Genomic DNA, 21,293 nt, shown 5'->3' with positions numbered 1-21,293 from the left:
GGACTTGAGCCGGGGACTTCCCTCCCAGCAACCCGACAGGTGCGCATCTTTGATGGCTGTGGACGTTGGAGTGGGGTTGGGGGAGGGGGCGGGGGGAAGAGTCTCTCTTGGCATTCTCTTGAGGGGACTTTATTCGGACATTTTCTGCGGTCGGTGAATGACTTCATCGTGTTGTTGTCTTTTTCCGAGGCTTGAGTCGTGCTTTGGCAGCAAATATGTTGGTTTGGGGTCTCTATGTCCAGATCCTGGTGGAGTGACAAGTGAATTATCCCCTGGATGTTTGTATTTTGATGGAAAGGCTCTATGGCTGGGGTTTGAGCCTGCTTACCACCCCCTCGAGATTGTGGAGTGTGGGGTTCAATGGTTGTTGGTCTGGTCCAACCGCACCTCCCTCCCTGTGCCCCCGACCCTGCTGGCCCCCTGGCTCTTCTGCCCCCCCCCCATCCCGGTGGTTATCCTGCCCCCAGGGCCCTCCAATTCTCATACTCTCCAACCCTATATCTCTCCTACCTATACACCCCTCCTCCCCAGTCAACCAACCATCCAACCCCCCCCCCCTCCCCCTCCTCCCCCTCCTCCTCCCCACCCTTAGAAATTTTCTTCCCCGAGCAATGCCTAACTCTGATAGTCTCTAATATACGCAACTCTAAAGATTAAATGCGTAGGTGATACATCATACTCTGATATACAGTGTGCAAGGAATTACCTTGACGTGGGAGAAGGAATATTGGACAATTTAGTCTCAATTAATTAATCTATTACTTTACATAAATATTCTTTGGACTAACCCAATTCCTTCCACTCTCTGAGAGGATGGTGCAGTTGTGGCACATTCACCTTTGAGCAGTCTACTATGGTTTTGATTTCCAACACAACGATAAACTGCCACTTCGTGATTTGCAGGTCGGAGTAGGACATTGCACCACACATTGTGCCATCCCACGGTTGGACGTTAAGCTGGGTGTATCTTCTAATAAAATTAGATGGCGGATTTTATAGATTCCACCGTGTTGTTGTTTTTTGCAAAAAGCAGGCGAGGTATCGCAGGCACACTATCACAGGCACCCTGAACAAATTTTTAAAAATTCCTCCCCAATTCATCTTTGGCCGAACGTCAAGCCTGGCCAGCCGGTTTGTCAAATACCTGGGACAAAAGGTTTCCCTGGATGACCCCATAATAATGTGGGAATAATTGTGGCTGCTAAAGAAGTGATGGTAACCAAATTATTCTGCACAATCGAATGTCGTATGGTCCGTGTTTTTCGATTAGCGGTGAGATCGACATGTAACAGGGACCTGTCAGGTTAAGTCGTTTGTTACACGTGATGCTGAGGAGGCAGCAAATGTAATTTATAGACAGATTCGATCTTAACATGTGGGCGTGAACACATCGTGGTAGGCGGAGCTAGTAGGCGAGAACTTCTCATGAGAGAGGCACACATCTGTCTGGCCAATGTGTGTCTGCCATGGTGGCGTAATGTACGCTAGAGATGAAGTGCTATACTGGACTTATTTTTATAGGCACCACCCCCGTGGTTTGGATGGCCAGAGCAGGGGACTCCACCCGGGGGAAGGAGAACAAGAGAGACCATGCTGGTGGAAGGAGGACAACAAGAGACCTGGAGAAAAAGAAGAGGCCTCGTTGTTCAGAGATATCACAAAAGCCTCATGTGGAAGGACAGGCAAATGGATTATGGAGTTTTAGAGTGGACTAAGTGTGGTTTTTACTCTGGGAATGACCCAAGCTGGGTTCACTCTGTGTTGGTGAATCGTGGAGGAAGAGAACAGAGGGCATCCCCAGGAGGTTTTGCTTAAAGAAAGGACAAAGGGGCCCACGTGGCCTGGTGGAGGAGGTGGATAATCACAGACATTCCACACCAAACGCCATCTTCATCGTGCTCGTTTTACCCTGCACATCAGATCGGGGAAATCTCGCCCACAATTGTTTTGTTCCATGAGTGTGATCTGTGGTGCCTCGTGGGTTAGGAATTGTTTTATTTCCAATCATTGCACATAAGTTTGAATATTCCCATTTACCTCTTTGTGTACATTTGACACACTTGGTTCATTCCGTTTTTGTTTATAGTGTCGAGGATATACACTTCCACAATAGCGTCTTGTGACCCTCTTCCTTGTTTATTTTACAAATAAATCCTTTAAAAGGAAAGAAAACCTGCTTCGGCTATCTATTTCCGTGGCCGTGAGCCGCCATTATTTCGGCCCAATTGAAGCTCCTTGAGGAACAGTAAAGTTAGAATTAATTAAATAAACCCAGCACAATAACTAATGAAAGATCGTTTGGTCCATCTCCTGAGTCTCACTTGGCGCTGAGGTTCCTGTTTTCACGGAAGCTTCAGACGTGACAATATATGTCCCATATTTTTATTTCCACAGGGAACCAGCACAAATAGTGTAATCTTTTTTTAAACCATGGTTTGGACCCAAAGGATTCCAAAGAACTACAGTTAATTAAGATAATGTTATGAATAAATATAACTGAGAATACAAATTGGAAAATGTTGGCCTTGTGTCTGAACCAAGTAAATTATTTACCTCTGCAATCTTAAAAGCATTGTACCACATATGGCAAAGCACAACATCAAGGATGTCTCCTCATTATCAACAGAAACAAAAACGTTTAATTGGATGAAAATAATTTCATCCAATTAAAAATTTTACATAAAAATATGTAAAAAACAAAACAAACTTACCTGCTTCAGCAGCTGAGCGGGGTTCTGACAGTAGGCCATATGTCACAAAATGAGAGGGTTGGGTGAGAAAAGAAGGTACGAGACAAATAGAGGAATGGTTAAAATATTTTTAAAAAACTTATGTAGAACACTCACACATGTGAATTAAAAGTTCGAATTTAAAAAATCGAAGCATAGTTGCTGCGGCTGCATAGTCAGGTTACATTTGTCCAGATTTCACGGTTCGTTCCGATTTTGTGGATATTTGTGACCATTTACATTTTTGTAAAGTTTGAGAGGCTCTGAATCCGAAAACCAATGTTTCCATTTAATTCGAAATTTTATTTTTTACAAGTCAAATCAAATTAGAAATAAAAAATTTCAAATCAAATGGAAAATTATTTTTTGAGTCAGAGAGTCTCAAGCTTTTCGAAAATGTAAATGGTTACAAATCTCCACAAAATCTCCACGAAATTACATATGGAACCTGAGTAGCAGTTGACTTGTGACACAAATGGCAATTTTAAGGATATAGTTGTGTAAAGTGCTGTATAAATAATGGAATCTCAGATTTATTTAAAGTGCTGTATTCAAGTAATCAATGTGAAGGGCTGTCAGGATATCTTAGAGGTATGCACACTCTCTAAGCTCTCGAGCCTGGGTTCGAACGCTGTCTCTGCTATAGTGTGTCATCCCAGTGTTTCACAAGCATGGCGACTCATCAATGTGCGTGCTGTCCCTCGGATGGACGTTAAACGGGAATATCGTCTGCCAGCATTCGGTGGTGGACGTTAACAATACAATGGTGACATTCGTGAAAAGTAGGTGACCTATGTGACACTTTATGAATGAATATGTACTTTGCATGTCAAGGCATGTGACTAATGCAAGAGACATAGTAAATACTGAAAGGTTGTAAATGAGTTAACTTTAAGTTATGATCCTTACAAGCATTTGTCATGGGACCTTTAGTCGAAGATTTGATAAGAATTTCATGAGAAACTCAGTACATGCATGGTGGCTGTAAGGGCAGTGATCTCTTTATATTTATTTATATTTGATGCATCAAGCCTGCATTACTGATTAATAGGTAAGGGGAAGAAGGAAGATACAAAACGTTAATGATGTCTGCTGACCTAACATAAAAGTCAATCATGGTGCCACCATATTAGTGTGGGTAATCATGAGATTAGCCCTAACCTGATGATATACCAAATCAGCAAAAGTTTCTGAATTACATTGTTGTCCAGATTATTACTTGTAAAATCGAAGATCAAAACCGATCGTCATTAACCTTTACCAGGTTGTAGAGGTAGTCACAACTGAGAAGTCTATTGATTTTGAGGTCAAAGGGCAAAGGTCATATTTCGGTCAAATTTCTAAAATTGTCGTTTTTCATCAGATTGACTTAAAGGTTGAACAGGATTTGCATATTTTGTCACCGAATTGGAAAACCAACTATTTTTGAGGTCAAAGGTCAACTCAAGGTCAAACCTCTAAAATCATCAATTTTCATCCGATTGACTTGAACATTAAACAGCAATTGCATAGTGCCTTACTGAATTGGTAAACCAAGTATTTTTGGGGTCAAAAGGTCAAAGGTCATCTCAAGGTCAAACTTCTAAAATAATCAATTTTCATCCAATTGACTGAATCTTTGATTAAAATCGTCAATTTTAATCTTAATAAAATGGACAATTTGAGGTATCCATGGCAACTTCTTTTTGTAGGGGGTGGGGGACTTTGCAATGATGCATGACGTCTTTCCTGTTTGTTTTTTTCCTGTAAGCAGGATATCTCAAAATGTTTTGGATGGATTCGGACTAAATTTGGTCGACAGGTTGGGGTTGTGCCAAATACAAATCTATTCATTTTGGTAAAGATCTGGATCCCGAACCGATAATCATTTTAAGCGATTCTTCACCATTGAGTGATCAGAATAAAAATGAGATATAACACGGTGTCTCAAAAGGTTATGGACGAATTCGGTCAAAACTTGGTGGACTGGTTGGGTGTGTGAGAACGAAGAATTGATTCGATTTTCGTGAAGATCTGAATCCAGATCTGGATGGAAGAATTTTTTTAAGTGATTCATCGCCGTTGAGAGATGGGGCCAACAACGATATGGAGCATGCTATTTCAAAACATTGTGGATGAGTTATGACAAAATTAGGTGGATGAGTTGGTTAAGTGAGAATAACAAGCCGATTAGATTTTGGTTAAGCTATGTATCCAGATACGGCCCCATCAGTGAATACAAAACGTAAGCTGTTCAACCTGGTGGAGGTATGCTCTCTACCGAATGCCCGGTCTAGTTCACGTAATTTTTCTGTTTATAAGTAAACATGTCAAGCAATGATGCCTCACATGATATTTCACCGATTTCACAATGTAAATGTGTCACCATGATATTTCACCGATTTTTAAAGAGTGTTGGCAAAGCACAGGACGGATTGCATGAGATATTGAAAATGACCATCCTGAAGGTAAGTGTTCATCGATGGACATCTTATATAACTTAAAGTGTATTTTTTATAACCTGTCAATATTTCCCTCCGGGTGGTCACATTAGCGGGATGTGGAGTGTGGTGTGGACGTGTTATTTGCAGTTACCAATAGAGTTATTCCCACATGTATTGTGTGGGAGTCAGGCCTGGGCTCTGATGAGTCAATGAAAGAATTAAAAAGTTGCTTCCATGCAGTTATTTGTTTCAGAAATATGACAGATGGCATAATATTCATGCGTGTTATATTAAAGCGCGGCGTTACGCGCGCTGCTTGCGAGCAAGGAGGAAGCGGACAAGCGGTAACTTATAAGCGTCTTTATTTCAGGAGCTCACTGTAACACTGGCCCGCTCCGGGCTGGGCGCCCGGTGTATATCATGAGGCCACGCCTACCCCTCGGGCGTGGCCACCGCCCACTTGGTGCGCGGAATGATGTCACCACGCCAGTGGGCTTTTGTGTCCGCCACACGCGCCCCCCCAGAATTCCCGCGCACCTGGAGGGCCAGTTTGCGAGGCAGACGAATGACCCGGCTGAAGCGCCCCCTGGCGATCGGCGGCGTCCGGGGAGCAGGGATGCCAGGTGGGATGCCCCTGGCTGCCCCTGGGATGGGTGCAGGACCGGGGGGCGGCGTGGCGGCGGGGCTGGGCGGTGCCGGGGGTCCGCCCGCAGGAGGGCGGCCCCGACGTGGGGGTCGGGCCACTGGCGGTGGATGGTCCACATCGAGGTGGGCCGGCTTGAGGCGGTCTACCGAAACGCGGTCAGGAGTACCGCCGATGTCCAGGGTGAAGTGCTTCGCCCCAGTCTCCAGCACGCGGAAAGGCCCGTCGTACGGGGGCCGCAGTGGTGTCCGATGGGCATCGTGGCGGACGAAGACGTACTCCGCCATGTGAAGCTCCGGGGCGACGTGCGTCGGTGGGTGCCCGTGGCATGCCGTTGGCACCGGGGCGAACCTCTGGGCGGTCTCTTGCAGAGCGGAGCGCTGCTGTGCCGTGGACCATGGTGCCGTGGAGTCGGGGAGGAACTCGCCCGGCACCCGCAGCGGTTGCCCGAAGGCCAACTCCGCCGCGGATGCGCGCAGGCCCTCCTTGGGCGCCGTCCGGAGGCCCAGCAGGACCCAGGGGAGCCTGTCGACCCAGCCGCCGTCGTGGAGGGTGGCCCGGAGCGCGGCCTTCAATGAGCGGTGAAATCGCTCACACAGGCCGTTAGCCTGGGGGTGGTAGGCCGTGGTTCGGTGCAGCCAGACCCCGAGCCCCTGCGCAACCGCCCCCCAGAGCTCCGAGGTGAACTGGGGGCCGCGGTCGGATGAGATGTCTGAGGGGGCGCCGAACCGGGCGACCCAGGTGGCGATGAAAGCCTGCGCGACATCGGCCGCCGTTGTCGACGCCAAGGGCATGGCCTCCGGCCACCGGGTGGTGCGGTCCACCATGGTGAGGACGTAGGTGAAACCCCGCGAGGGGGGCAGAGGTCCCACCAGGTCCATGTGGACGTGGTCAAACCGGCGTTCCGGCACCGTGAACGGGGCCAACGGGGCCTGGGTGTGCCGGTGCACCTTGGCGCGCTGGCACGCGAGGCACGTCCTGGCCCAGCCGCGGACGGCCTTCCGGAGGTCATGCCAGATGAACTTGTCGGCGATCAGCCTTTGGGAGGCCCTCGCGCCCGGGTGGGACAGGCCGTGGATGGCGTCAAACACCTGGCGCTGCCAGCCCGCGGGCACGATGGGGCGAGGACGCCCGAGGGAGACGTCGCACAAGAGGGCCACGCCCGCGCCGTCGAACGGCACCTCGGTGACGCGGAGGCCCGGGACGGCGGTCCGCAAGGCCTGGACGTCGGGGTCAGCGGCCTGGTCCGCTGCCATCCGGGCAGAGTCGATGCCGAGGTGGACTGCGTGGGCGACGGCCCGGGAAAGGCAATCCGCCACCGGGTTGTCCTTCCCCGCGACGTGCTGGATGTCCGTCGTGTACTCGGACACGGCCGAGAGGTGACGCTGCTGCCGGGCCGACCACGGCTCGGTGACCTTGCCCATCGCGAAGATCAGCGGCTTGTGGTCGACGAAGGCAGTGAACGCACGGCCCTCGAGCAGATGGTGGAAGTGCCTGACCGCCAAGTGAAGTCCGAGCAACTCGCGGTCGAAGGTACTGTAATGGCGTTCGGGCGGGCGAAGCTGCCGGCTAAAGAACGCCAGCGGTTGCCAAGCTCCACGCACCCATTGCTCGTGCACCGCGTCCACCGCGTAGTCCGAGGCATCGGTGGTGAGGGCGATCGGTGCATCGGGCGCCGGGTGCGCGAGCATGGTGGCGTTAGCCAAGGCGAGCTTCGCGCCCGTGAACGCCGTGTCCATCTGCTCGGTCCAGGTAACGTCGCCTTTGCCCGGCTTACCACGGAGAGCTTCGTGCAGGGGGCGCAGGAGCTGGGCGATACGGGGCAGGAACCGATGGTAAAAGTTCACCATGCCCAGGAACTCCTGCAGCCCTCTGATCGTGCGGGGGCACGGAAATCCCTTCACCGCCTCCACCTTGGCCGGCAGGGGGACGGCTCCGTGCCTGGTGACACGGTGCCCCAGAAAATCGATTATGGCGGCGCCGAACCGGCACTTTGCGGGGTTCACAATCAGGCCATGCTAGCCCAGGCGTTCGAAGAGCGTGCGGAGGTGGCGTAGGTGCTCTTCGCGGGACGCGCTGGCGACGAGGATATCGTCCAGGTAGACGTAGACAAAATCCAAGTCGCGCAGGACGCTGTCCATCAGTCGCTGGAACGCCTGAGCCGCATTCTTCAGACCGAAGGGCATGCGCAGGAACTCGAAGAGTCCGAATGGCGTGATGACCGCCATCTTCGGGACGTCCTCCGGCCTGACGGGGACCTGATGGTAGCCGCGTATGAGGTCCACCTTCGAGAAGAAGGACCTGCCCACCAAACGGGCGGAAAAGTCCTGAATGTGGGGGACGGGGTAGCGGTCGGGAGTCGTGGCGTCATTGAGACGGCGATAGTCCCCGCACGGTCGCCATCCCCCGCCGGGCTTCGGCACGATGTGCAGCGGCGACGCCCAAGCGCTCTCTGAGCGCCGAACGATGCCGAGTCGCTCCAGGGTAGCGAACGCCGCTTTTGCCACCGCCAGCTTCGTCGGCTCGAGGCGGCGTGCCCGGGCGTAGACCGGTGGCCCGACGGTGGGGATGTGATGGGCCACCCCGTGCTTGACGGCCCCCGCCGAGAAGGTGGGCCGCGTGAGGGCCGGGAAGCCGGCGAGGAGGCGGGTGAATGCGTCCGCTGCCGGAAGCGTACAGACCAATGTGGCCGGAACCGAACCATTCGGCAAGCCGCTTGGCAAGCCGCTCGTTGAGCTGGGCAACGCACAAGCGAGCGAGCTGAACGTCTCGGCCTGGACAAGACGTCTGCGCTTGACGTCGACCAGGAGCCCATTAGCGCACAGGAAGTCCGCGCCAAGCAGTGCCATGGGCACGTCGGCGGTGACGAACATCCATCGGAAAACCTGCCCTCCAAACCGCAGAGAGGCAGCGTTTTCCGTACGTACGGATGGGCGTCCCGTTCGCGGCAAGCAGCGCGGGGCCCCCACCCGCGGCGTGCTTGTCTGACGTGCCGGTGGGAATGACACTCACCTGCGCTCCCATGTCGCACAGGTAACGGCGCCCGGAGAAGGTGTCCGTTATGAACAGCAGGCTGCTCGAACGGCCGGCGCTCATCGCCACTATTGAGCGCCGGCCCGGGCGTTTCCCGACCTGTTGAAGGAGCATGGCGGATGACACTGCCGAGCTTCGTGGCCGAACTTGGCGTGGAACCAGCACCAGGTGGTGGAGCTGGAGGAGCGCGGCTGGCTCCGACAGGCCGGTGGAGTTGGCGGGTTTCCCCGCGGTGGCGGTTTTCGCCGCGGCGGTGGGCGGGGCGTGGTGGCGTTCACGAGGTGCGTATCAGCATGCTGCGTATGCTGTAGAAGCTGATGCTGTGGAACAGCAGCATCAGCAGCATCAGCAGCATCAGCCTCGAGGGCCGTGACGGCCACGCCGACTCTCGCCCGCGTGTCCGAAGCGGCGAAGTACCTGTCCGCCTCGGCTGCCAATGCTCGGGGTTCCGTTAGCCCGGTCCCGGCCAACGCGAGGCGAACCTGCGCTGGAAGTGGAAGTTGTCGACGGAAAAGCGCCCGGAATAGAGAACCGGGGGCTTCGTCGCCCAACAGTGACAGCATATGGTCCATTCGGACCGACGGGCGCGTGTCACTGAGCTCGGGGAGATCCAGGAGGCGGTCGGCCCGTGCGTCGTCCGTGAGGCCGAACGTGGCTAGGAGTAGCCGCTTGAGTGCCTCGTACTTGTGGCCGTCCGCTGGGTGGCGAAGGACGGACACAACTCGAGCGGCCGTGCCGGGCCCGAGGGAGGCGACGACGTGGCAATAGCGCGTGTCATCGCCGGTGAGGCGCCGAAGCTGAAATTGGGCTTCGGCCTGGACGAACCAGACTTCGGCCTGAGCCTCCCAAAATTCGGGAAGTTTGACGAAGTTGGCCATGGCAATGGCGTCGCGTGTGGAAGGATCGCTCCGGCAGATCCAACGTCGAGGGGGTCACCAGTAAAGCGCGGCGTTACGCGCGCTGCTTGCGAGCAAGGAGGAAGCGGACAAGCGGTAACTTATAAGCGTCTTTATTTCAGGAGCTCACTGTAACACTGGCCCGCTCCGGGCTGGGCGCCCGGTGTATATCATGAGGCCACGCCTACCCCTCGGGCGTGGCCACCGCCCACTTGGTGCGCGGAATGATGTCACCACGCCAGTGGGATTTTGTGTCCGCCACAATATATTCCAATTGTAACAGCATATGTGTGTGAAGCAACGGTTCGATGACATATTGCAAAGATGATGAATGGATGAATAGTTAGAATGTCTGCCCAAATATAAACCTATAGAAGCATTTCAGAAACATCTTAAGAAACATTTCAGAAACGGAACAAAAAGTTTGTAGAATGGTTCTCCTGATTATAAGCTATTGGATTGGTGCTTCGCAGGAAGCATATTGCATTACAAAGTGCACCCTCCATCAGATGGATGCTATCTTGGTGTGTCGTCTGCTAGAATCAGGTGGTGGAGGTTAAAACCCGCGGTATCTTTTGTGAAGAGTAGACGAGTTATCGCAAAAAGCCTGGTTGAATTCCAAATTCTTGCGGCCTTCAGTTGAACGTCAAGCCCGGCCAATCGGTTCATGAAAGACTTGCGCCAAAAATTCCCTTCGGCTGGGGGCATTAATTGGGGCCGTTAAAGAAGTAGTTGTGATAGTATTGTGGAACAATGATTATAAAGAGATTTATCTCAATAATATGTGTGTAAGAGAATTGCTGGAATTGGCTGAAACTATTGATTGATATTCACTGTTATGGAAGACACTCTACACTTCTTGGCATGTATCCAGCAACCGCATGGTTCAATGAAATATGGCCTAGGTATTATAGCACACTGAACTATCCCTATAGAGAGCTCTTTCAAGGTTATGTAACGAAACGAGGCACCTTGACGGAGTGTGAATGTGCTGAGAAGTTGCTGGTAGACAGTGCATCTAAAAAGTCAGCCATGAGTCGGTTGCCCATCTTTTAACGATCATTTACAGACGGTAAGGTTGCTACAAGTGGCACCTTTTTTGTCACTAGTGATTACGCTTTAGTCTGGACGAGTTGCAAAGTCTTGTAGTTCCCACTTTGTTGGCCAAGTACATATTTGTACCCACATCACTTTGGTCATGCCAATACCATCTGCGCAACCTTGCCTTAGCTTTGCTGAATAATTTATGTTCAGCCTTTGGAAGAAACTTGTCTGTGCGATTGTGATCAGTCTTTAACTTTGAAAACTTCATTTTGATATTTCTCCAATTGGGGCACACATATAATGATGACGAGGAAAATGTAAGACTCAATAATGGTTAACAAGGCTTACAAATAGCCAGATTATGATTATAAACAGCATAATTTGGTTTGATGAAGCTAACTCCGAGGGCCTTTCACTCACTCACCGCAGGCAGGTTGGTGGTCTTTCTGTCTTCTACCAACTCCTCTCCGGCCTTGCTCCCCCAGCTCTGTCTGTGCTCTGTCCCCCAAATATTCCTACAGGTCGCACAAGATCTGCCAGCAACCCTCTTCTGGTTAAACTGGCAAAATCAAGACTCTGCTCACCTTCACTCTTTCATTCCTCTTTTCTCCCGCCTCTGGAACAAACTCCCTCACTCTCTTCATTCCCACTCCTCCCTCCAGGTCTTTAAAACATCTGTTCACCACTATCTCTTGTCTTCCCCCATCCAAAACCTTGATCTTTTCTAACCCTGATAATTCACCCCAGATCCACTTTTTTAAATAACGACTTCTTTCCTGGAAGTCCTAGCAATGTCCATGTGTTTTATACCTCCCACCTCCCTTCCCGTGCCCCCAAGCCCTCTCGCTCCCACAGATCTCCAGATGTCCCTGTTCTCTACTGTTGTGCTTGTGTGCTTCCCCCTCTCTCCCCATCTTATCTCCCGCTCCCTTTATCTTATGTTTTATGTGTCAGTTTGTCTTTTTGTGATTAATGTTAGCTCTTCCACGAGCCTCGATCTTGTATACAAAAAAAAAAAAAAAAATTTGAATTATTATGAATTACAACATCATTTAAACATTGAGGCTATTAATTCCCAAAATGGATGAAATTTCCCAAAATTCCCAAAATATTAATTCCCAAAATGGATGAAATTTCTCAAGTGAATGAATGGAACAACAATGAGGAACATTTTCTTGGACAAAATCGATTGCATGATAAGATTCTTTCTGAAATGCTTTTATGGTATGCACTCGAACCTTGAAGAGTGAATCAACATCCATTAATCTATATCAATGCAGGTGTTGGCTTAGCGGTTAGGGTGCCGGCTTGGGATCCTAGGATCCTGGGTTCGAATCCCGATCGATCGCTGAATTAACGCCAGGGGGGTTGACTCAGCCTGTCATCCTTCGGAGGTCGGCAAATTGAGTACCAGCTTGCTGGGATGAATGATCACGGTGTGTACCCCGATTTAGAATAGGTACACCGTATCCCTGCGCATCGTAAGAGGCGACCAAGGGTTGGCGTCAGGAAGGGCATCCGGCCATAAAAACATTGCCTCAAACAGGGAACCATGATTGTCATGGGGCCCGCAAGGCCAACCCCCGCTCTAGTGGGGAAAATGGCCTTAAAACGATCATTCTATATGTAATGCAGGGTTTTGCGGTGTTGAAACTTAATTGCTGTGAACTCACTTTTCTGTAGTATGCGAAAGTCTGGCGAGTCTTCAATCTCAGTGCGATCCCGAAACCAAGTAACAACTGGCGATGGTAGTCCCTTGATGCGACATTCCATCACCACAAGCTGCCCTGTTGCAGCTGCTACATCTTGGAGAGGCTAGAATTCATAAAAGTGACAAAGAGAAGAACAATGACGTCATAGTGTCAACCACAAAACCACAAAATAAACCATGAAGGTGTCTCAAGAAACCACAAATTAAAAAACGATGAACAAACTGCTACTTGTAATCACATTATTTTTCCAAACACTCAAACACTCAAATTCAGGCAGGACACCCGGCCAAATTTGTTCCGTTGCCGACCATGTTATGGCCTGAGCAAGTACGATCTAGATGAAGAATAAACACACAAAAAACCAAGCACAAGTATTTCCAATCAAGCAGAAAGTTGTTTTTGTCCCAAAGAACACGACTTGGAAGAGGGTAATCAAAGAGGGAAAGGTGGATTGGAGAAAGTATTTCCAAGGAGGTAGGAGAAGGGTTGGGGTGGGTTGTGAATTAGGAGAGGGCTATGCATTATCTTTAAGATATGTTAGGCCCAAGTCTCTCCCAAGAAACCAAACAGCATTTGTTTTTAAGGAAAAAAAACAAAGTAAAGTTAAAATATTGCCTCAAATTTTAAAAAAGCATAATAACTCTTCCTAATGATTTTTTATTTGCATAATTATCCAGTTTGGTGTAAAATCGTTACAAATATCACATTTGTTGAGGTATAATGTGATACACTAAATCTTTTTATCTTGTTTTATTGCATTATAATTTGGGGGTTTGTTTTAGGTTTTAAAAATAATCTATTTATTATATTGTTGAGTTGTCTCTAGACTTCTGTGGTGCATATGCTCGGGACATGTTCTGTTGAGTGTTTGTTCTACCAGCTGGCTGCAAGTATTATGGAGTGTGACATGGTTTATTGATTTTGTATGCACAATGTAGGTGCAAAGAAAAGTAAATACTCTCAATCGTGCAAGCTCCTTCCTTGGCACACCTGAATTCTTGTCCACCTGCGGGGCTTTCATACGCGGCTCAGTGGGGTGCTGTTTATTCACTCTAATTCTTGCTTTTTCTTTTATCTCCTTTACTTTTTATTTATCTTTATCTATCTATCTATCTGTCTCGGAAAGTGAATCCTTGTAAAAAAAATTCTGAAAGGCTCATTTGGCTGCATCTCGATGGGTTTGAGGGTAGAGGAGTTGCACCTGAAACCCAAATCTTATCCAGGTTCCATGGTCGCTGCTCGCTCGCCTCCTCATTCATTCCTCTTTTCTGCCTGTGTAGCCAACTTTCAACATTCTCAGCAATCTCATTCTTTCCTCTATGTCTCCAAGACAGCTGTTCACCACCATCTCAGATCATCCCCCATCCAAAACCATGATCTTTCTACACCTATTCACCCTCTCAAATCCAACCTCCTTCCAGGTTTCCAGTTTCACCTTCCTGGGAGTCTATGGTTGTGTGCATCTTGTGCAAGCATGTCCTCTCCTTGCCCTAGTTCTTTCCCACATCCCTTGTTTCTCCTTATTTTGTCTCCATTTAAGTCTCCCTTTATTTTGACCCTCTTCACTGGTGTTGGTGTGCCTCTCCCCCTCTTTCAGTTGTTCCTTTTGTTGTGTTGCATTTTGGTCTATTCTGTGTTCTAGTTCGTCCATGAGCCTCGACTTTGTATGAGAAAAATACATGTGAGTTACTGCATATATGGGGACTTCATAGGGCTAAACATTGACATTATAGAGAAAGCTTCTCTCATGAAATTTTGCATGTGCTCCACCTATTCAATTCATGGATGAGATGTTTAGCTTGAGCGCAGGCACCACCATTCTTTGTCTCAAGGCAGCTGTGCAAACACTGCCATGAAGGGACAAGCCGCAGTCTCTTTATAACTCATTAAAGGCTGCAGTCTCTTTACAACTTTTCACTGGAATCTGCTAGTCCCAGTGATGGGGAACATGGAGGAACGGTGATGTCAAGTTCCCAAGATAGGAGTGCGGAAACAAAGTAATCAGATGCGGATCAATATTTTTAGGTTAGGGAGGCGCAAAAATATACATTGCATTGAAAACTAGAACGGCACACGGTAGAGCACACACATCCGCCAGGCTGAACAGTTTACGTTTTGTATCCACTGATAGGCCGGATCTGTATTCGGGCCTGAACCAAAATCGAATCGGCTTGTTCTTGTCACCTAACCAACTCGTCCACCAAGTTTAGTCATAACTCGTCAATAACTTTTTAAAATATCATGTTATTTATCGCCTTTCGCCCGATCTCTCAATGGTGAAGAATGCAAATGAATGAATGAATGATCGTTTTAAGGCCATTTTCCCTGCTAGAGCGGGGGTTAGCCTTGCGGGCCCCATGACAATCATGGTTCCCTGTTTGAGGCAATGCTTTTATGGCCGGATGCCCTTCCTGACGCCAACCTTTAGTCGCCTCTTACGATGCGCAGGGATACGGTGTACCTATTCTAAACCGGGGTAAGAATCACTTGAAAATTAAATAACCCTTGTATCCGAATCCATATATTCACCAAAATCGAATCCATTCGTCCTTGTCACACACCCAACCTGTCCACCAACTTTAGTCCAAATCCGTCCATAACTTTTTGAGACATCGTGCTATGTATCGGTTTTAGCCCCATCACTCAATGGTGAAGAATCACTTGATAATTAAATAATTCTCGTATCCGAATTCATATTCACATCTTCACCAAAATCGAATCTATTTGTCCTTGTCACACACCCAACCAGTCCACCAAGTTTTGTCCAAATCCATCCACAACTTTTGGAGATATCCTGCTATATGTCGGTTTTAGCCCCATCTCCGAATGGTGAAGAATAACTTTTAAAATTCTACTAGCCAGATCCGAATACGGATCTTCACCAAAATGTAATCATTTCGTCCTTGTCACATATACTACCTCTCAACAAAATTTCCTCTGAATCCATCCACAACCTTTTGAGATATCTTGTTCACAAACAAAGACAGACAGACAGACAGAGGTGAAAGCAGGTGGATGGAGGTAAAAATGATCCCTTTGGATGGGAAGGAAGAGGTTTGATAATGGCATGAAAAATATTGGAAGATGACGTAGAGCAATAGAACCACACCATTGAGGCAAAGTTGGATCTTTGGATTGGATACCACTGGTAGGGCGAGCTTGAAATGGCTAATTTGTTATTCAAGCCAATGGAGCAGCCTGGACAGAGTTGAGTTGGGGTTAGATCCAGAACTGAAGTGTGTGCAAATTTGTAACTGAAGATCTGAGGGAGGTGTGACATTGTGATAAAAACCTAAGTCAAAAGAGAGCATGGAGTAGGACAAAGACAACCATGCCAAGAAGATCCTCTGCTAGCAACCCAGAGTTAGGGGTGCGATTAGATGCTCCTGGGACGATTGCTCCCGTGTCTTAGGGGTTTAGAGGTATGACCGTGGAAACGAGCGTTCTGCTACATTTTCTGGAAGAAGAATCACAGATCAGCACAAACTTACCCATCTCTCCCCTTCCTGCCAATTCCTACATTTGTTCAGATATATTCGCAGTCTGCCGAGTCATGATCATAGTTAATAACATAAATAGGTTCCCAATATCAATCCTTTGTGGTGTATGTTTGTGTCTTTTGTGTTTCAGTGCATATACATTTCTGCGGACACACAATCGAGTACAACTACTTGTAGTAGATGAAGACATTACAATCTGTGTCTGCTAGTTTTACTAGAAATGACCCATGTAATTTTGCCACAGTGAAGAAATTAGTACCACTAGTTTTTACTGATTATATATTGATTGATGAATTAACTAATACTGTATAACACTGGCTATGGGAATTGTTTTTTTTATTGTTGCATATATATTTAGGGAATTGTTTTTTGCTTTTTTTGTTTTGTTTTATGTTTTTTTATTTATGGGAATTGGGAATTGTTTTTTGGGGAATTTGGCTATGGCTATGGGAATTGAAATTTGGGAATTATTTGAAAATTTTGGATTTATTTTTCTTTTTGGAAAAAAGAATTTTGAATTGGGAAAAAAATTCTACGTGTATATAGATTTTTGGAAAATAATTTGGGAATTTTTTTGGATTTTGGATTTTTTGGATTTTTGTGAATTTTTGGATAGACGTGTATTTTTTGAAATTTATGGAAATTTTATTAAAATTTGGGAATTTGGCTATGGGAATTCTTTTTTTATTGTTGCATGTGTATTTAGATAAATTATTTTATGTTACTATAATTCACCAAATGTCCGTCCGTCTGTCTGTCTGTCTGTCTGTCTGTCTGTCTGTTCGAAGGTACCGTAAAAACTGCTGAACCGATCGCAACGATATTTTGGGTGGATAATCCTGGGATCTCCAGGAGTAAAATAGGCTATTTACTTTTCCCAATTTCAGCTTTAGTCTCCAGCATTCTCAGGTTTGGACTCCCGCATAACATTCGCGGTCGCATAACGTTCATTGTTCTCATTGTGACGATGATGTTTTCCCGGGTGCCGCACAAACGGCTGCACCGATCGAACTCGGTGACTTCGGACAAAGACCTTTTATAAGGACACGGGTTGAATCCCTGCTTGAGAGAATTCCATCCCCCTCGCCGCCATCACGGCCGTCTCTCCAACTTACAATCCCACGAGATATGCGGAAAGGACGACCCATAACCAATATAAACATCATTAAACATCATTCATATATAAACATCATTAAAAGTAAATAATGACCTCGGCCAAAGTTCATACGACATTTAATCTCTACATGAGAGAATTCCACATAGTTATTTGGGCGGTGAATACGCTAACGGCTAACACATTGCTGTCACCATCGATCTTGCCAAGGCCGTAACACCTATCGGCTCAAAATCCTTTTAACTGTTGATTTGGTAGTTTTTACAATGAAGGAAACATTATCAATGTTGTTAAAAGTTTATTTTGTGATTAATTTGTGATTGGAGATATGTTGTTTGGAATTTTAAAAAAAAGAGATAACGAGTTCAAGTGAATGACGACATGCCGTGATGGTTTCTACTTTCTGAACGTGAACTTCGTGGATCGCCACATGCAGATTCGCCACGGACCCACGATCGATGTTTCTATTCGTGAACGTACCCGTTTGATTGCGAACGGGTACGTTTTTCATGGAAGTCCTTCACGAACTTGCTGTCCATGTCTGACATGCGACTGAAGGTGCTACAGGAATGTGGAATTTATTGGTTTCATGGTTTAGCATTTGCCGTATCTGCATTGCCTGTTTGCTTCTGGCCTCCCCACCCGTGCGTAGCACGGGTATCTCCCTAGTTTTAGTAATTTCAGATTGGCTACCATTTTCTGTTGTATACAGAGTCAAGGCTTGTGAAAGAGCTAGAACAAAGAACAGATGAGGACACAATAGCAGAGCTGAGGGAGAAAATAGATGGAAGTAACGTAATGGTGATGCATGGGTAACGACGAGGGGAAGGGGGAGAATGCATGGATGGGGTGGACAACATGGATACAGAAGCAAAATTTGTAGGTGGGGGTTGTTTAACAGGTATAGAAAAGATCATCGTTCTGACTTCATTCTGACTTTGTCCTTTCATTCATCGGTGCATATCTGTGGTGTTGGGTTGAAATTACATAAAGCAAGCGAGTGATTGTGTGTGATTACAAAGGTTAACAAGCGTTACGCCTAGGTCCCCCGTCGGGGAAGTGATGTGAGTTGACAAAGTGGAAGACGCAGAAAACATGCTATGATTTGATATTTCGCTCACAAGGTTCAGACATACATGGAGGCGGCCATCTTGGATTTTGACGTGGCGACCCAATTTTCAATAGCGTTCTTCCTTATGCCTAGATACACCGACACACCAGATTAGAAGTTGGTACTTCGCTTATTTTTCAAGATATTCCGCTCACAAGGTTCAGACATACATGGCGGCGGCCATCTTGGATTTTGACGTGGCGATCCAATTTTCAATAGAGTTCTTCCTTATGCGTAGATACACCCATACACCAGATTAGAAGTTAGTAGTTCGTTTATTTTTCAAGATATTTCGCTCACAAGGTTCAGACATACATGGCATCAGACATGCGTGGCGGCGGCCATCTTGAATTTTGACGTGGGTTGCACCCTCACACCAAATTCGAATGCGGTCCTTCGCTTACGCACGCACACACGCACGCACGGACGGACACACGGACGGAGGGGAAAACCATAGTCCCCCTTTCGCTCTGCGGTGCGACGGGGGACAATAACTCTTACAAATAAAACGGTGATGTCATGTTCCAAAGAGTATGTCATGTTATATGATGCAGCACCATTATATAACGAGTAAAAAGCCATCAAAATGACGGGTTGGAACAGTTTATTCGACGGTGCAGCCTCGTGAGAGTGCCAAAGTCTGAAGCATCGGCCTATTGTCAGGTGTGCTTATATTTTCTTATTTTATGAGACATCTTATGGACGTAAATGGATACTTGTTTTACTCTGCGCGTGTTGCACCTCAAGTGAAGTGAATTTCACCTCCCTGCCCCTTGTATTTATTGTTATTTTTTTAAAAACGCTTCTGTACACCGCCCTTGAGGCTTGATTTGCAAGCCACCGTCTGCAATTCCAACAGAAGAGACATAATTACTCTTCTACTTTGAAATAATCTCCAAAGTATTTTACTTTGATACTATTAAATGATCAAATTAAAAGGAATTCTAAACTTCAGAGAAACTCCCAGCTTCTCCTGGATGCATGACATGAGATGATTGGATGCCACATTATTGAAGCCATGAAGGTGGAGTGGTTTTGAACAACCTTCAGAAAACAGTTCCACAAATGGGATAAAAGAGGAACAAAAGTGTTGAGGTATTCAGTAAGCTTAAATTTTGTGATTTTAACGAGAAGGGGGTTAATGGAAGAACACGTGCATTCAGGAGGAGCAGCGAGTTTCTCTGAAGTTTCTGAAAAGTTATGTCCATTTTCCTAGTTTGTCCCCATCGCATGGTAGCCTTATTAGATTTCTGTTGCTAGGCAATGTCGACACTGAGTTTCAACATGAGAAATGAATCCGGCACACTCAAAACTCCCCTCCTAGACACTAGAATAATTGTTTTCACATGTTCCAATCAAAAATTATCAAAAGTAAAAATCTGAAAGAATCTGATTGTTTCCACATCTAGGACCCGATGGTTCATGGATCCATGAAAAAAACATTACAGTAGCAACAACGTCTGAGTGAAGGATATGGCCACTGGACTAACAGGTAACCAACCACCTTGGTACCAAAGGGTTGCCGATTTTCAGGATATCCTGGTTTTCAGGATAAAAGAGCACAAATCAAAAGATTTTGGACTGTTTTTGACAATAAAACAAATATATATATATATACATATATATCTACACTGTGTTAATTTATTGGATCACACACCCGGACATCACACCCGTATGTGCTCGTCGAACATCTCTAATCATCCAAAATCATGGGCATTAATATTGTGTTTGTCCCTCCTTTGCTTCTATAACAGCCTCCATTCTTCTGGGAAGGCTTTCCACTAGATGTTGGAACATTGCTGCGGGGATTTGCTTCCATTCAGCCAGGTCGGGCACTGATGTTGGGCGATTAGGCCTGGCTCGAAGTCGGCATTCCAATTTATCCCAAAGGTGTTCGATGGGGTTGAGGTCAAGGCTCTGTGCAGGCCAGTCAAGTTCTTCCACACCGATCTCGACAAACCATTTCTGTATGGACCTCGCTTTGTGCACGGGGGCATTGTCATGCTGAAACAGGAAAGGGCCTTCCCCAAACCGTTGCCACAAAGTTGGAAGCACACAATCGTCTAGAATGTCATTGTATGCTGTAGCGTTAAGATTTCCCTTCACTGCAACTAAGGCCCGAACCATAAAAAACAGCCCCATACCATTATTTCTCCTCCACCAAACTTTACAGTTGGTACTATGCATTGGGGCAGGTAGCGTTCTCCTGGCATCCGCCAAACCTAGTTTGTCCGTCTGACTGACAGGTGGTGAAGCGTGATTCATCACATTTCGTCACATTCATCACAACGCATTTCCACTGCTCCAGAGTCCAATGGCGGCGAGTTTTATACCACTCCAGCCGACGATTGGCATTGTGCATGGTGATCTCCGGCTTGTGTATGGCTTCTCGGCCATGGAAACCTATTTCATGAAACTCCGGGCAAACAGTTGTTGTGCTGACGTTGCTTCCAGAGGCAGAACTCGGTAGTGAGTGTTGCAACCAAGGACAGACGATTTTTAGGCGTTACATGCTTCAGCACTCGACGGTCCCGTTCTGTAAGCTTGTGTGGCCTACCATTTCGTGGCTGAGGTGTTGTTGCTTCTAGACGTTTCCACTTCACAATAACAGCACTTACAGTTGATTGGGGCATCTCTAGCAGGGCAGAAATTTGAAGAACTGACTTGTTGGAAAGGTGGCATCCTATGACGGTGCCACGTTGAAAGTCACTGAGCTCTTCAGTACGGCCCATTCTACTGCCAATGTTTGTCTGTGGAGATTGCAAGGCTGTGTGCTTGATTTATATATACCTGTCAGCAATGGGTGTGGCTGAAATAGCCGAATCCACCAATTATAAGGGGTGTCCTCATACTTTTGGCCATTTACGATATATATATATATATATATATATATGCCAACCCCTGCTCTGCGGGGAGAAATGGCCTCGAAAGGTGGTTCTTTTTCTTCTTGTATGTATGTATTGGTCCATCGCGCGACAGCTTACCTGGACCACGGGATGGTCCTAATTGGGGAACATACCGTACATACCCTCCGGCATACCAAATTTAGATGGCCGAGCAACCGTTGGCAACCACCGGGGTAATGCTC

At 47.3% G+C, this 21,293-nt stretch overlaps 1 protein-coding gene across 8 annotated transcripts in view; it reads right to left on the bottom strand.

Annotated features, from left to right (window-relative positions):
• Positions 1-21,293, bottom strand: part of LOC137432512 (myopalladin) — a 257,015-nt gene that overhangs the window by 171,758 nt on the left and 63,964 nt on the right. For all 8 annotated transcript variants that reach the window (XM_068124524.2, XM_068124522.2, XM_068124523.2 and 5 more), the window contains exons 7-8: positions 12,442-12,583; positions 2,712-2,735 (exon numbers count right to left, since the gene is read on the bottom strand). In XM_068124524.2, coding sequence (XP_067980625.2) covers positions 2,712-2,735; positions 12,442-12,583 — 166 coding nt within the window. The remainder of the gene's footprint in view (positions 1-2,711; positions 2,736-12,441; positions 12,584-21,293) is intronic.

This window comes from Myxine glutinosa, chromosome 8, assembly GCF_964187855.1.
Source record: "Myxine glutinosa chromosome 8, kmMyxGlut1.1, whole genome shotgun sequence".
Lineage (NCBI taxonomy): Eukaryota > Metazoa > Chordata > Myxini > Myxiniformes > Myxinidae > Myxine > Myxine glutinosa.
Note: the sequence above shows the minus strand (reverse complement) of the source record. Positions and strands in the feature narration are given on the sequence as shown.